The sequence below is a fragment of the Candoia aspera genome, chromosome 9 (genome assembly GCF_035149785.1).
Source record: "Candoia aspera isolate rCanAsp1 chromosome 9, rCanAsp1.hap2, whole genome shotgun sequence".
Classification (NCBI taxonomy): Eukaryota; Metazoa; Chordata; class Lepidosauria; order Squamata; family Boidae; genus Candoia; species Candoia aspera.
In genome coordinates this window covers 21,691,400-21,707,879 of record NC_086161.1, presented here as the reverse complement: position 1 = coordinate 21,707,879, position 16,480 = coordinate 21,691,400, and the positions used below count along the sequence as shown (strand labels likewise).

At 46.4% G+C, this 16,480-nt stretch overlaps 1 protein-coding gene across 1 annotated transcript in view; it reads left to right on the top strand.

The window, feature by feature from the left end:
* Positions 1-16,480, top strand: part of LOC134502859 (uncharacterized) — an 87,015-nt gene that overhangs the window by 15,076 nt on the left and 55,459 nt on the right. Inside the window, exon 6 of the mRNA XM_063311379.1 lies at positions 6,914-7,069. Coding sequence (XP_063167449.1) covers positions 6,914-7,069 — 156 coding nt within the window. The remainder of the gene's footprint in view (positions 1-6,913; positions 7,070-16,480) is intronic.

The window sequence follows — 16,480 nt, the reverse complement described above, 5'->3', positions numbered from 1 at the left end:
AAAGCCTGGGCAGGGTGGGTTCCTGCCCTGTTCTTGGCATGGAGCGGTTCAGTCTCCTCACCTCGCTGAGGGAGCAAAGGGCTTTGTATCCGCTCTGGCCTGCCGCCTCGCTGGGATAATGGGTAATTATCCCGAGACCTGGTAGAAGAGTTGTTATGGGTTGGGATGCAGTGCAGAGAAAGTGCAAAGGGGCAGGAAGAGAATAGGAAGGAATTGGTGTGCTTGACATCAAAAGCGATTAACCCTTTGGCACTAAGTGGGTTTGGTTCCTGTGGAAAATGCAGTTGGATTTCCTTCCAGGCCACGTAGTGTTTCCCCTGCAGTAAGAGACACTTCTAAAAAGAGAGAAGGAAGAAACTGATAGTAACAGAGGCTTTTCAGGGAAAAGGAAGCTGCATTGGGCCAGGTCAATGTTGTTGTTGTTGTTTATCCCAGGGTTGTGCGCTCTCATTTGTTCATTTACAGAGTACCCACCTCACCAGGGTTTGACAGGGTTAGTAATTATCCATTAAAAGAAAAGACAGCAATCAAATGCCACGACTGACTAGCTGGACAGTTTAAATACCATCAGTGACCAAATGCTCCATGGAAGAAGAAGAAGATTATGATTTATGAGATTTTTATCCCCCTTTTTATGTATTTTGGCCAACTCAAGGCAGCAAACATACCTAATACTCCTTCCTCCTATTTTCCCCACAACAACAACCCTGTGAGGTGAGTTGGGCTGTGAGAGAGTGACTGGCCCAAGGTCACCCAACCGTCTTTCATGCCTCAGGCGGGACTAGAACTCTCAGTTGCCTGGTTTCTAGCCCAGCACCTTCACCATGACACCAAAGTGGCTCTGTTTGCAGAACCATCTTGGAGGCCAAGAGTTGGGGACATTCCTTATCTGAGAGGGGAAGGTGTTCCGAGGGGCAGAGGCAACCACTGAGAAGGTGCATTGTTGGGCCCCCACTCTGGTCCAGGGATGGAGAATTCTCCACTTTTCCTTTATCAGCTTGCAAAAAGTCTGAACCATGCAATATCTTGTCTAGAATGCAAACCATCCCTGATGGAAAGCAGATCCACCCTAATTATCCTCCAGGACAGTTTAAGCAGGTGTGGCAGTTAATCTCTCAGCACTGTGAAGATGGGCTGCCTGGCCAGAACTCTTCCTCCATATTGGCTGGCAAAAGTCAGGAGGAAAGAGCCACTGTAAAAATGTCAGCTGTTCACATGTGTGATAGTGTTCATTGACTATTCCATTTCAGGCCTGCCCTGCTGTATGTCAGCCTTCCCAGGTAGACCAGACAGGAAACTTGACCAGATGAGCTAATTCTACTTTATTGTAAGGCTACATTGACAGGACCTTGCAAATCTGAAATTACAATTCTCCCACTGTCTCTTTTTATAGCCTGAGAAGCTAGGGAGGGTCCCTTCTGAGCTTCTTTCTCCACCCATGATGCAGCTGTGGGCTATGCCCTCTCTTAGCTGACTGTTTCCTTGGCAGTGTCTCTTTGACCAGTCTCCCAAGGTCTTTCCCACATACCATTACATGTAAGACTGTTGCTCCATTTAACTCAGTCATGTTTCCACTGGTCTGCAGAAGCAGCTCCCCCCAAATTGAGGGAGGATAGCACCCTAGTTGTCCTGGAGATGCTAAGGGCTACACCTGAAGGGCACAAATAGGCTTCTAAAAAGTCCAGGTCCTGCCCCATCTATGAGGAGAGGGTCTCCTACCTTTCCTTGAATTATGTTGTCTATTATTGATGCATGTTGTTGATGTTTTTGTGTTCATTATTTCTTGTAAGCTGCCCAGAGTTGCATTGTTCGAGTCGGGTGGCCATATAAGTTCTTTAAATTAATTAAATAACTGAATGCTAGGGCAGTGCAGCTTCAGCAAAGGATTGTTACCTTGTCGTGGTGCTGGAGCTTGAGCACCTCAATGATGCCATGAGCTAAACCGTGAAGGGCCACCCAAGACGGGAAGGTCATGACAGAGAGGTCAGACTAAATGCGATCCCTGGGGAAGGTAATGGCAACCCACCCCAGTATTCTTGCCGTGAAAACTAAATGGATCAGTACAACCAGAGATATGTCGGTATACCATCGGAAGATGAGACCCCCAGGTCGGAAGATGGTCAAAATGCTACTGGGGAGGAACAGAGGATGAGCTCAACTAGCCCCAGACGTGATGACGCAGCTAGCTCAAAGCCAAAAGGACGGCTAGCGGCCGACGGTGCTGGTGGTGAATGGCGAATCCGATGTTCTAAGGATCAACACACCATTGGAACCTGGAATGTAAGATCTATGAGCCAGGGCAAATTGAATGTGGTTATTGGTGAGATGTCAAGATTAAAGATAGACATTCTGGGCGTCAGTGAACTGAAATGGACTGGAATGGGCCACTTCACATCAAATGACCACCAGATCTACTACTGTGGACAAGAGGACCACAGATGAAATGGAGTAGCCTTCATAATTAATAGTCAAGTGGCTAAAGCAGTGCTTGGATACAACCCCAAAAACGACAGAATGATCTCAATTCGAATTCAGGGCAAGCCATCTAACATCACAGTGATCCAAATATACGCCCCAACCACAAATGCTGAAGAAGCTGAAGTAGAGCAGTTCTATGAGGATCTGCAGCACCTACTGGACAACACACCTAAAAGAGATGTTATTTTCATCACAGGAGACTGGAATGCTAAGGTGGGCAGTCAAATGACACCTCGAATTACAGGTAAGCATGGCCTGGGAGAACAAAACGAAGCAGGACATAGGCTGATAGAATTTTGCCAAGACAATTCACTCTGCATAACAAACACTCTCTTCCAACAACCTAAGAGACGGCTTTATACATGGACTTCACCAGATGGACACCGAAATCAGATTGATTACATCCTTTGCAGCCAAAGGTGGCAGACATCTGTACAATCGGTAAAAACAAGGCCTGGAGCTGACTGTAGTTCAGATCACGAACTTCTTCTTGCACAATTTAGGATCAGGCTAAAGAGATTAGGGAAGACCCACAGATCAGCTAGATATGAGCTCACTAATATTCCTAAGGAATATGCAGTGGAGGTGAAGAATAGATTTAAGGGACTGGACTTAGTAGATAGGGTCCCGGAAGAACTCTGGACAGAAGTTGGCAGCATTGTTCAGGAGGCGGCAACAAAATACATCCCAAAGAAAGAGAAAACCAAGAAGGCAAAATGGCTGTCTGCTGAGACACGAGAAGTAGCCCAAGAAAGAAGGAAAGCAAAAGGCAACAGTGATAGGGGGAGATATGCCCAATTAAATGCAAAATTCCAGAGGTTAGCCAGAAGAGATAAGGAATTATTTTTAAACAAGCAATGCGCGGAAGTGGAAGAAGACAATAGAATAGGAAGGACAAGAGACCTCTTCCAGAAAATTAGAAACATCGGAGGTAAATTCCAGGCAAAAATGGGTATGATCAAAAACAAAGATGGCAAGGACCTAACAGAAGAAGAAGAGATCAAGAAAAGGTGGCAAGAATATACAGAAGACCTGTATAGGAAGGATAACAATATCGGGGATAGCTTTGACGGTGTGGTCGGTGAGCTAGAGCCAGACATCCTGAAGAGTGAGGTTGAGTGGGCCTTAAGAAGCATTGCTAATAACAAGGCAGCAGGAGACAACGGCATCCCAGCTGAACTGTTCAAAATCTTGCAAGATGATGCTGTCAAGGTAATGCATGCTATATGCCAGCAAATTTGGAAAACACAAGAATAGCCATCAGATTGGAAAAAATCAACTTATATCCCCATACCAAAAAAGGGGAACACTAAAGAATGTTCAAACTATCGAACAGTGGCACTCATTTCACATGCCAGTAAGGTAATGCTCAAGATCCTGCAAGGTAGACTTCAGCAGTTCATGGAGCGAGAATTGCCAGATGTACAAGCTGGGTTTAGAAAAGGCAGAGGAACTAGAGACCAAATTGCCAATATCCGCTGGATAATGGAAAAAGCCAGGGAGTTTCAGAAAAACATCTATTTCTGTTTTATTGACTATTCTAAAGCCTTTGACTGTGTGGACCATAACAAATTGTGGCAAGTTCTTAGTGGTATGGGGATACCAAGTCATCTTGTCTGCCTCCTGAAGAATCTGTATAACGACCAAGTAGCAACAGTAAGAACAGACCACAGAACAACGGACTGGTTTAAGATTGGGAAAGGAGTACGGCAGGGCTGTATACTCTCACCCTACCTATTCAACTTGTATGCAGAACACATCGTGCGACAAGCTGGGCTTGAGGAATCCAAGGCTGGAGTTAAAATCTCTGGAAGAAACATTAACAATCTCAGATATGCAGATGATACCACTTTGATGGCTGAAAGCGAAGAGGAACTGAGGAGCCTTATGATGAAGGTGAAAGAAGAAAGTGCAAAAGCTGGCTTGCAGCTAAACCTCAAAAAAACCAAGATTATGGCAACCAGCTTGATTGATAACTGGCAAATAGAGGGAGAAAACATAGAGGCAGTGAAAGACTTTGTATTTCTAGGTGCGAAGATTACTGCAGATGCTGACTGCAGTCAGGAAATCAGAAGACGCTTAATCCTTGGGAGAAGAGCAATGACAAATATCAATAAAATAGTTAAGAGCAGAGACATCACACTGACAACAAAGGTCCGCATAGTTAAAGCAATGGTGTTCCCCGTAGTAACATATGGCTGCGAGAGCTGGACCATAAGGAAGGCTGAGAGAAGGAAGATCGATGCTTTTGAACTGTGGTGTTGGAGGAAAATTCTGAGAGTGCCTTGGACTGCACGAAGATCAAACCAGTCCATCCTCCAGGAAATAAAGCCAGACTGCTCACTTGAGGGAACGATATTAAAGGCCAAACTGAAGTACTTTGGCCACACAATGAGAAGACAGGACACCCTGGAGAAGATGCTGATGCTGGGGAGAGTGGAGGGCAAAAGGAAGAGGGGCCAACCAAGGGCAAGGTGGATGGATGATATTCTAGAGGTGACGGACTCGTCCCTGGGGGAGCTGGGGGTGTTGACGACCGACAGGAAGCTCTGGCGTGGGCTGGTCCATGAAGTCACAAAGAGTCGGAAGCGACTAAACGAATAACAACAATATGTTAATCTTCTGCAAATGTTTGTTTTCCCACCCCAAATCTTGGCACAGATTTTGCCATTTGTGATTGAGGGGCTACATGTGACCCTGGACCTCCAGTTTGCCCATCCCAAACTTGTCCCCAGAGGCAGCTGCCCTCTTCTGCTGCTCCTAAGTTCACTCTTCCTTCCTCGTCCTGTGGATCATTGTGCACGATCCTCCCTTTTTCCAGCGAAGGCCCATAAATCTGATGCCTCTTTGCCTTCCATTGATCAAAAAACATAGCGGGAGTTGTTTTCAGCATTAGAGTCAGAGGACCGTTTCTCTTGCAAGGGTTGTTTAAAAGCCCTGAGTTGGGGCTCTGAGCAGTGGGGTGGGATTAGAGATTAAAGACAAAATCGGTTCTGGGGGTGCGCCCTCTTGCTCCATTCACAAAAATCCCAGTGCAGAGCGTTAGGGTCAAGGTCTGGCTCTCTGCAGGTCCATTCCTTGGTTTGCTTGTAAGCAAACCAGTAGGTAAGCTTTACTGAATGATCCCTGAGGCCTGAAGAAATGCCTAAGCCAGACTCTGCTCCTTTGTTTGGAGAGGGGAGAGGATTGCGGCAGGGCTGCAGTGTAAAAAATATGGGCTGGGCCTGGCTGAAAACTAAACTGGAGTTTATTTGATGTTGCATTCCAGTGTAATATAAATTATATCGAATTCCTGAAAGAGGTTTAGTAGGATTCTTTCCCAATTAGGATCATGCAGTGCTTTGGATCTGGAGCTAAATAGGTGCTCTGGAACAGGTGAGGGTGTGCGTGCCACAGCCCTCGGTGACCCCATAAAGGAGTTGTGTCTTTGGGCATGCCCAGGAGCTGAGCAATACAAAGGAAAGAAATGCGTTTGGCCTCCTTGGGAGGCGTGGAGGGTGCTTGGGGCCGGATCGGCATGGCGGCACCATCAGTCTCTCTTTCACTCCAAGGTGCATTTTCGTGCAGGAATGTGAGGCTGCCCGAATTTGAACGCAGCTTTCTCGCCTGCTCCTTGTGTGCTGAGCTGGGTGGTTGCTAAGCTACCCTTCCTATTAAAAAAGATGGGGAGGCGATAGTCCTTGAAAAGCATTTGCCATTTTGCCCAACGGGTTTCAGGCTGCCGTGTTTCACCAAGGGCCCTGAGAACTCCTCCACCTTGTCAGGGCTCTCGATAAAAGACACCCTAAATGCCCTTCAGGTCCCTGGAGAGCTACCTTTTCGTCTGTCTTGGACTGTTTCTGCCTGTCCCCTTGCTCCTGGTTCTTTGGATGGAAACAAGATTTTTATTAAGTTCCGCGTTTCCTGGGCTCCAGGCAAGAACGTCCAAATCACTTTCTCTGTTTTATTATTTCTGGAGCTCAGCTGATCCTCGGAAACGGGGCTCAGAAATTGTGGTGCTTGGTTCTGGCCAGAGCTGCCTGTAAGCCGTGTAAAATGAATAAGTAAAATAAATTGTATGGCAGGCTTAGAGCTTCAGGTGAGAATTGGCCTTGATGGCGGCTGGTCAGTAAATCATTCTTTAGTGGGAGTGAGGAGAAGAATCCTTATCAAGAACGGATCCTTTTTCAAAAGAAGTCATTTTGTAGGTTAAAGCATGGCCAACCACACTACCTGGCTACTTGGTAATGAACCTTTCTTCCTCTTGTTCTCACTTGCCCTCCCCCCTCCCCTGTTCCTCCCTCCCTCCCTTCCTCTCTCTTTCCCTCCCTCTCCTTCCTTCCCCTCTCTCCCTCCCTTCCACCCTAGTTTCCTCCCTCCCTCTTGTTCTCACTTCCCCTACCATCCTTCCTTTGAGCTATTTCTGAAAACCTTTTTATCTTTTTTTTCCCCCCAGGTTGGTCCTGGAACAGTTCTCCATTAGTCCAAGTACCATCCCAACCGTGCACCCTGGTGAAAATATTTTCAGGCCTTCTTCTTACCCGAGGACTGCTTTGGTTCTTGACACAGCTGGGCTCGTGCCCCAGAACCAGTTGGAAAGCTTGTTCTTCAGGTGAGTTTCCCCAGGGAAGTTGGTGGTGAAAGTGTGCGTAGACCTGGACCCAGCCTGGAGAAATTAGTTCCCATTTGAGTTTGAACTTCTGCCTTGGAACCAATGCATGAACCCAAACCCAGGTGTCCTTCAAAATTCATGCCTCTGCAAACTTTGCAATGCAGTTTGACTATTGAAAAAAGAAATGGGCTGGGGAAAAGCTATTCTGCCTGTATTCATGAAAATAAGGTACATGTTAAGAGAAATTGGGTTACACTGGGCAAAACTTCAAGGAAAGAGGACTGCATTTGCAGAAGTGTGCACCAAAAACAACAACAACCGTATTCCAGTTTTAGTCCATTGTTTTCAAAAATCTCAAACTAGTACTATGTCGATTGATGAAATGGGAAGATGAAAAACTGAGAGAATCCAAACTGATAAATTTGCAGAAATGGAAAGCTGAGAGGACTTGACATCAACCTCTTCTTCTTCCTCTTACTTCTAGCGAGGGCTACTCTTAACTGAGTCTCATCTGTATAAAAAAAGCTTCCTAAACATCAAGAAAATTTCCTCTCAAGGCTTCTCCTCTTCAACATGTTAGTTTCAGTGTGTGAATACAAGTAGTCCTTCATTTAACGGCGGTCTGAAGTTACGACGGCCTCATAATGGGTGTTTTATGGCCTGTCACTTCTGAGCATCACAAAAGTCGCACACCCCCCATAGTCACTTGATAGCATTTTGGGCGCTTGACAGTCGGCTTGCATTTAAGACCAGTTGCAGCATCCTGCAGCCGCATGATCACGTTTTGTGACTTTTTTGCTGTTTTGTGGCAGAAAACTCCCATTGGGGAAGCTGGATTCACTTAACAACCTGTGATTCACTTAACAACCACCATAAAATGGTCGTAAAATCAGATCCAGTGATGTGATGACTCAACTTACTTTAAAAAAATTTTTTTAAATACTTTATTGGAAAGCAAAGTAACAAACAACATAATACATACAAATACATATAACAATGAACAAAGAGAAAAGAAGAAAAAGAAGAAAAAAAAGAAAAGAAAACAAAGCTTGTTAAATGGTTTCTGACTATCTAAACTGATTTTGGATCTAACGGACCTGTTAAATGATAAAAATATGGACGATTTTAAGAATGAATGGCGACCTGTTCTCGATTATATAAGGACAACGCATAAAATAACAATATGTATATAGGATTTAGTAACTAAACCCTCAATCAAATAGAAATAGGGGTGACATAGATTGAAAATAGAGAAGAAGTTAAGAGAACACAACTATAGATCCAAAATCACAGTTTAGATAGTGATGACTCAACTTACAACTGCAACACCTTACAATGGAAATTCTGGTCCCAATTGTGGTCTTAAGTTGAGGAGGACCTGCTGTTTCCTTCTCTAAGGGCGTGGGATTCATCTCCTAAATTCCCAAGCCAGCCCTCTGATTGATCTCAGGAGGATAATGCAGGGCCCCAAACTCATGAAATCATCATCGGTCCCCCTACTGCTGGGCTCCATCAAGGACATAAGAGCCACAGGGGCTTCAGCAAGTAGCTTTAATGCAAGTTTAGGAGCAGGGAACAGAATCTTGGAAGCTACGGTGGGGACTTCCGGTTCTCATTTATTAATGAGTTCACCATGGTGGAGTCTGTAAACATTTTGAATCTCTTCTCAGCCTGGATTGGGCTCATGTTTCCTAGATAAGCTACCAACCACCTCTTCTCCCCTCTGTTTGATCTGCTTGGCTTGTAGACATGCTTCCATATCTTTGTCTGAGATTTAGCAATACACAGAGCCAGCTCAGTTACGGGAGTTTGGAGTCGAGCGTAGGATCTCCTTGGTCAACAGCTTTGTCTGACAAACCGCTCGGCTTCTCACTAATCATCCCTCTGAGCCCTTCATGCTGCTATCTCTGCTGAACCAGGCCCCGCTTCCAGCTTCTCCAACGAAGACTTAATTAACTCCCACCAGTGGATGACTTGAATGTGGTGAACCCCACCAATCATTTCAGCTCATCGCTTCCTCCGTCCCTGGAAAAGGGAGACCTGCAGGCAGTCTGGATAATTGGTTGAAAAACAGCTTAGCTTTGCTTCTGCACCCTTCCTTTATGCTCCCCGCCAGTGTGTTCTTTAAGAAGAAGGAGAAATAATTAGGGCTGGGCTTTGTTTTGCTGGAATGGCAGCAAGGCCCTGATCCCAAAGAGCATTAGGTACACTGATTAATCTGCCTTCGATGAAAGGTGGAAGTGGGAAGGGAGTCCACGCTTTTAGGTATCAAAGGAATACACTCTGGTTTCCAAACCAGACCCATCCTTTTTATCTTCAGTGGAGGAATTAAATTGACATAGCTCAGTTTGGTCTAGGGCAGTGTTTCTCAACCTTGGCCACTTGAAGATGTGTGGACTTCAACTCCCAGAATTCCCCAGCCAGCCTGGGGCTGGGGAATGTGTGGACTTCAATCCTGGGAATTAAAGTCCACACACCTTCAATGGCTGAGGTTGAGCAACACTGTCTAGGAGCACCAGACATCCAAATTTGGAAAACACAAAGAAAGAGGAAAATGCTGAAGGGCCCATTTCTTGTTTTTTTTTCAGGGCACAGGGGACAATTTTAGTCTATGTCACAAAGGTAGCCGCCTTTCTAGGAGCAGTTGCATGCTGGAAAGGTGTGATTGTAAGGGATGAATTTGTTCCCCTCCTCAACCCTCTTGATGGTGCAGTCCAGCCATCCCCCACCTGTCACCCTTCACACGTTCCTGGGCAGGTGTTCCTGATCTCTGGGCTAGGCTGACTTGGAAGACGGGAGTTTTCCAGCAGATTGTGAACACCGGTTAAGACCGCTTTGCTGGTGAGTCTTTCCAGAAGCTGCTACCCAGAAAACCAGTGTCCCAGTTAAGGGATGGAATTAAAGCTAGTGTTGGCTCAGAGGTACTGCTCTGCTAGCGCTGACCCAGGATCTGGTCAGCTCAGGGTGCTATGTCCATCACATCAACCCTGTGAGGGGGTTGGGCTAAGAGGGAGAAACAGGCCCAAAGTTGCCCAGAAAGTCTCCGTGGCTGAGTGGGGACCAGAACCTTGGTCTCCCTAGTTCGCATCCAACGACTACCCTGTGAGGTAGGCTGGGCAGAGGAGAGTCTAGCCCAGAATCCCCAGGGAGCTTCCATGATTGATGGGACCTAGAACTGGGCTGTCCCTTTATCTAGTCCAGCACTTTGCCCAAGATACAGCGTGGTGGGATGGTTAGAGAGGGAGGGACTGGCCCCAGGTCACGCAGCTGGCTTCTGTGCCTGAAGGGGGACTAGAACCTTAATCTCTGCTCCAGGCCTTCAAAGGTGCAGAAGAGGTTGGCGACTCTCGAAGCAGCCGTGCCTACATCTGGGATTATGCAGCTGCCTGGGAGAATGTGCATCTGTGTTCAGGAGTTTTGGCTGGGGTTATGCGGATGTCCACCATCCCTGTTTTCCCTCTGAATTTGAAGCACTGCGAAGCCGTGCCATATATTTCCTCCTTGATACTTTCCTTTCTCTCTCTCCCTTTTTGTTTTCACCACGACTGCCACTTGTAAAACGGTGGCTACATTCATGCACCTTGGGAAATCCAGATTAACAAAACTCCAAGGCTGAGTTTGCATAAGAAGCCAAGTCAGCTCTAGTATGGAGATTCCCTTCTGTTGGCTCAAAACTGATTGATCTCTTTGGGATTCTTTTAACTCCCCCTGTATTGTTATCTTTTCTTAAAGGTTTGGGAGGGGGGAGACTTGGGGGTTCCTTCATTTCTTAATAGCTCTGTACTTTGCTTCAGCTACATCTGGATCCACCCTTAGAAACTCACTTGGCTGTTAACATAGAAGGAGTGGGCAACATTAAAAAAAAACAGTAGTCAAATGCTTTTACCTTTTCAAGTTGAACTTTTTCAATCTCCAGCCTAGCCTTCAGCCCTGGAATCTCTTGGTGGTCTCCCATCCAAGTACTAGCTCAGCCCTGATACTGTTTCATTTCCAACCCCAGGCATGGGTGGCCGGGAGCTGAGTGATAACGCAGAGTGGATAAGGCCTTGTCATACAGGTACAATAGTTCTCACTTAACAACCACAATTGGGACTGGAATTTTGGTTGCTATGTGAAGTGGTCATTAAGTGAATCTGAGCTGATTTTATGACCTTTTTGCAGCGATCGTTAAGCAAATCACTGTGGGGGCTAAGTGGGCCACATGGTCGTTAAGCGAATCACATGGTTCCCCATTGATTTTGCTTGCCAGAAGCTGGCCGGGAAGGTCAAAAATAGCGATCACATGACCACGGGACACTGCGACGGTCATAAATGCAAACTGATTGCCAAGCGTCCAAATTGTGATCACGCGACCCTGGGGATGCTGTGATGGTCATAAGTGTGAGTACCAATTGTAAGTCGGTTTTCTTCAGCACCGTTGTAAGTCCAAACTATCACTAAATGAATGGTTGTTAAATGAGGACTATCTGTATACGTAGAGCGAGGTTCTGTTTTTGGAGTTTGGAAATAGTTTGGGGGATTTTTCCCCCTTCATTAAAAAATAAATAAATAAACCCATTTTGGGTATATTTTCCTTTTTCAGGTTTGCACGTTTCTTGTTTCAACGTGCCTGGAAAGCTGTCATAACTGTAGGCAGGCATAGCTGGGGCTCTGGGGGCTGGAAAGGAAGGGCTTGGGAGGTTGTGCGTAACCAGCTGTGTGACTGGCGTTTCCTTTTTCTCTGGAACCGTCTCCCTGTTGCAACTGAATAGAGCCTGCGTGGCTGCGGGCTGGGAGCAATGAAAACCCTGAACGTCACTCTGGGAGTCCATAACACTTGCGTGCCCGACTTTACTTGCGGGCTGGCGTGCCATGAGGATGCTTCCAACTTCTTCATGCTGATTGTTGCTCCGCTGGTGTTGGCTGGGTGCTAATTTGCACAGGAATGAGCGGGCGCCCACCAGGCAGCCTCGTGAATATTCTAGCAGGCTAGCGAAAGTAGGTTATCTGTCATGCACAGCCTTCCTGTGATAAATGGCGCTGGCGTGCCAAGTCCCAGGGACAGGCGGTGAATGCCCTTCTGCGCTGCCAATAAGCCAGCCTCTTTGCTCGGATCCAAGCAAGCAGGGCAGGGGGAAACCAGTGTTTGTATCAGCTTCTGATATTAATAAGCCCACTTTGCAGAAAGTGGGTGCTTCTCCGGCAGATGGAGGGAAGAGAGTGGATTCATGTTCGAAATTAGAAACAACTGACAGGCGCTAACACTGTTACGGGTGATGCTGATTATTTTCTGATGCGCTGTGGGAACTGGGACATCGTCACTCATTCCGAGTTGTCTCCCATCTGTCACAAATGTACAGAGATGGATGTAGGTGTCTCTCAGTGTTGGCTGTTGTTTATTAGGTGGGGATTAATAGCAGCTAAATGCCCAGGGGGTTTCCTGTTCTGCTTCCTGTGATGATGTACGCCCCTGGTTATTTAAGTGGTGGCGTTCACAGCTTTGCAGCAATGGAAAGGGCCGGTCTCTTTCTGAGGCAGAGTACAACGGAGAAATGCATGGGGAGACAGAAGGAATGCGTGGTGGCAGAAGTGGAGATGGGGTTTTCAAAAAAGAGAGGATGTGAGGTTGTTTCCAATACAGGTGATCTGGCTGGTTTGCAGCAGTAATTGGGAATGAAAGGGATGTTTTGCAGATCTTCTGGAAAGAGAAAAGTGGAAAATAGGGTAGATTTAGACTGGGGAAGCCCAAGTTCAATTATCCACATACCCGGGAAGTTTGTGGGATGATTTTGGAGCTGACTCAAAACCATCTCAGGTTGGTTGTGAGGACAAGATTTTTATTTTTATTTTTCCAATTTATACAGCCACCTATCTCAAACACATGACTCTGGGCAGCTAACAGGAAATAGAAACAAGATTAAAACGCTGGAGCAAAACAATAAAGAACAAATATAGGAGCCGAGATAAAACCAGCAACAGTCAACAGAACCAAGATACGGGCTCAATCACACACTCCAGGTTTCTGGGGCCTTAGCTGGGGAATAAAAACAGAGCAGAAATCTGATGAATTCAAAGTGGCCAATGGAGGTTTCTTCCGTTCTTTCCCTCAAACCTCTGAAATAAGGAACCGGCAAGTCGGCCGACATATCACGAGCCATCGCTGTTCTGGCACATCCAGCTCCTTAGATCGGTTTCTGCGTCCTCTCTTCTTTCCACAGAAAAGCCATTCCTTGGAGTCAAGGATTTTGAGCTTTGGAACAGTCCTGGCCGCCAGGCTGGCCATGGATGCCTGCTAGGAAGAGAGCCCTTTACCAGATACCTTCTAGCTCAACCCCTTGCTCGTGGTTCTTCCTATGAGTGCTCCTTCCTTCCAAAATATTTTTAATGTTATATTTTTCAAAACCATTATCACAAATCCCTCGGGATTTCATACATTTAAAGCTCTCTAGAAGGACTGGAAATAAATATCACACTGTGATGCACTGGATAATATCACATATTAACAACCCCTTTAGAATGAGCACATAATGCCAAACCGGCTTGGTCACAAAACAGGAGCCGTGAAGAGAAGATGGCTGGTGGGTCAGGGTCAGCAGGAAGGGAAAGGCCTCGAGGGATGTCTCAGAGGCATTACCGATTTTTCTTCCTCCAGCCCTAGGCCCTTTCAGCCTTCTTCAACCTGGTACCCTCTACTTCGGGCCTTCAGTTCTCATAAATCTCAACTGGTTGGGGTGGATGGTAGTCATCTGCTTGAGGAGTCAGCTGGTTGCTTCAATAATTGATGATAAACAGAGCTTTTTGGCATGGAAGCACACCATGGTGGCCTCTGCTGGAGTCTGGCCCGAAGTCCAGTTAAGACAGCCTTTTACAAAGAAACCCTATTCCCTCTCCTGGATGCTCTTTTTCTGCCCATTTGTCAGAAGCAGCTAAGGCCAGAAAGAGATCTGCTGTGCTTAGCTGTTCTCTGTTGGAATGTTTCCTTGAGCAACAGGAAGAAGTGACTTGATTTAGACTGGTTGCATTTCCTCTGGCTGGCCATCGGCTCTCCTTGACAGAGTGGGGTGAAGGCTTCTAATCAGGCTGGGATTACAGCAGCTTTCCTGGCTCTTAGGAGTTCTGAGTTGGGGCTTCTTGGCATCAGCTCCTGCGTGTAGCTCAACTTTGACCATGACGAAGCCTTCTCAGGTTGAGAGTCGAGCTCCCTGTTTCTTGGGGGCTCTCACACTTTGCAGTCCTGCCCCCCCTAAAAAAAGACTTTCCATGAGTGAAACAAGATTATTGGATTTGGATTAGGCAAAGAAATACACTGCTTATAATAATTAGAATTTAATCGGTATCTCTCAAGGGTTCTCAGACTTTGCAGGACTGCAGTTGCCCACGAGAGTTGCACAGGGAAAGCAAGGAAGAAGCTTCGATGGTGCTCCTGCTTTGCCTATACAAGCAAAGTGGGAGTGTTCTCGAAACTCGTTCCCACTTAGCCTGGCTGAGCCTGCAGCCAACTTACGAAGGCCAGGTGGGGAGCAGAGCACAAAGCAAGATATGACAGCGCTCCCACATTCCCTGTGAAAGCCTGACCTGGTTTAAAAAAGAACTGTAACTGCCTTTCCAAGTTGTGACTCCCCACCCCCCACCCCAGGATCCTTATGCTCAGCTTGAGGGGCCTTGTGAGTCCGCAAGGCAGAAAGGTGATCATGCCACCCTTCCATTACATCATGCAACTTAGTACCCCCTCTCATGAGCCTGCCTTCAATAACTATCTCTAGTTGGTGTATGTAAAAGAATTTAGTGCTGAGCTTGGGGATGTAGAAGGAATGAGGGAGTCATGGGGGTGGGCAGGCTTGTAGAAAAGATTACCCAGTCCAGAGAAAGAAATGTGAGCAAGAAACTCAAAATTATCTCAGCTTGATTTTGTTTAGCATAAGGCAAGACAAAGAGAAACTTGGGCCAACTTTCACGGAATCTTTGTCATGCCTGGCTTCTGACCTGGCCTATCTCAAAGGGCTGGCTGTGTCTTTGTCTAAAGCAGCTTTTCTCCACCTTTTGATCCTGGGGGAACCCTTGTGATAATTTTCAGGCCCCGGGGGACCCCTGCACATTCAGGCTCAAATATAGGCCAGGAGTTACAAAATTATTATATTTGTTTCATGGGTAGGTCTGTATGTATATATGTGTGTGTGTGTGTGTATATATATGTATATATATATATATATGCATTAACAGTGTTCTTAAACTACAAGTAAGAATGAAACCTGCCTCTTTAATGTGAAGTTGCCTGGATTTGAAATAGTTTTTTAAACAAACTGTTCTCCCAGGGAACCTCTAGTGACCTCCCGAGGGTTCCACGTAACCCTGGTTGAGAAACACTGGTCTAAAGGCTTTAAGCCCAGTTTAGGAAATATCCCAGGTTAAGGAATCCATTTCCAGCCCCTTTCAGGTCTGGAGGTCCATTTGGTTAGGGCACTTCCCAACAGATTGGAGAGCTAGATGTACCAGCCCAAAATTAAATTGGAGGTAGACTGTGATTTTCCCTTCCTTATTCACTGATCTTCTAGCGCAGGGCAAAAGCCATAGAGAAGAAAAAGACAAAGGCCAGAATTAGAAGGCAACAGTACTGAATCCATCTCTTGTATAATTCCATGAAGAAGGCAGGGTGAAGAGAGCCTTTGGGGAGACCTGAGAGTTACCCTTTCAAGCTGTTTCCTCCAGGCCTGCCCTCAGCTTTTCTTCTCCCTGCCCCATGTTTAACATTTCCATTTTGGGTTCTCCTTGAATAGAATTGGCCTCCGGTGGTGGGAGGTCTTGATCCAGCTGATCAAAACACGATGCTGAGTCTTGTCCTGACCTGGCCCAGATTTAGATGACCTCTGTTATCTGACAAAGGTCCTTTGGTTTCCAGTGATCCCAGACAAGTCCCTGCTTCATCTCTCTGGATGCAAAGCCCCTCTTCCCCGAGGGCTGTAATTGAGCGGGCACAGAGATGAGAATAAAGAGTCCTGGTTTATGTCAAGGGCGGGATGAACAGCAGCAGCTCTGAACAAGGCCTTCAGCCATTGAGAAGCTCCCAACCGGGCACGAATAGGGCCCTGTCTGGAAGGACCAACTTGTCTCTCTGAGTGCCCATTAGCAGCGGGGCAGCAGTTGACCTCCGAGGTATTGATAACCCAGCAGATGGGGGGTTCTTAGGACAATTTAAAGCAGTGTTTCTCAACCTTAGCCGTTTTAAGATGTGTGGATTTCAACTCCCAGAATGCCCCAGCCAGCAATTGCTAGCTGGGGCAAGTCCACACATCTTAAAATGGCTAAGTGAGAAACACTGGTTTCAAGGCAATGGATCCTTTTGAAAATGCTTTCCCCCAATTTGGGTACCTTTTCTGTTTCAGGGCAAATACAAATTCTATGTTGTTGCCTTTTTCTTCTTCTAAATTTAACACT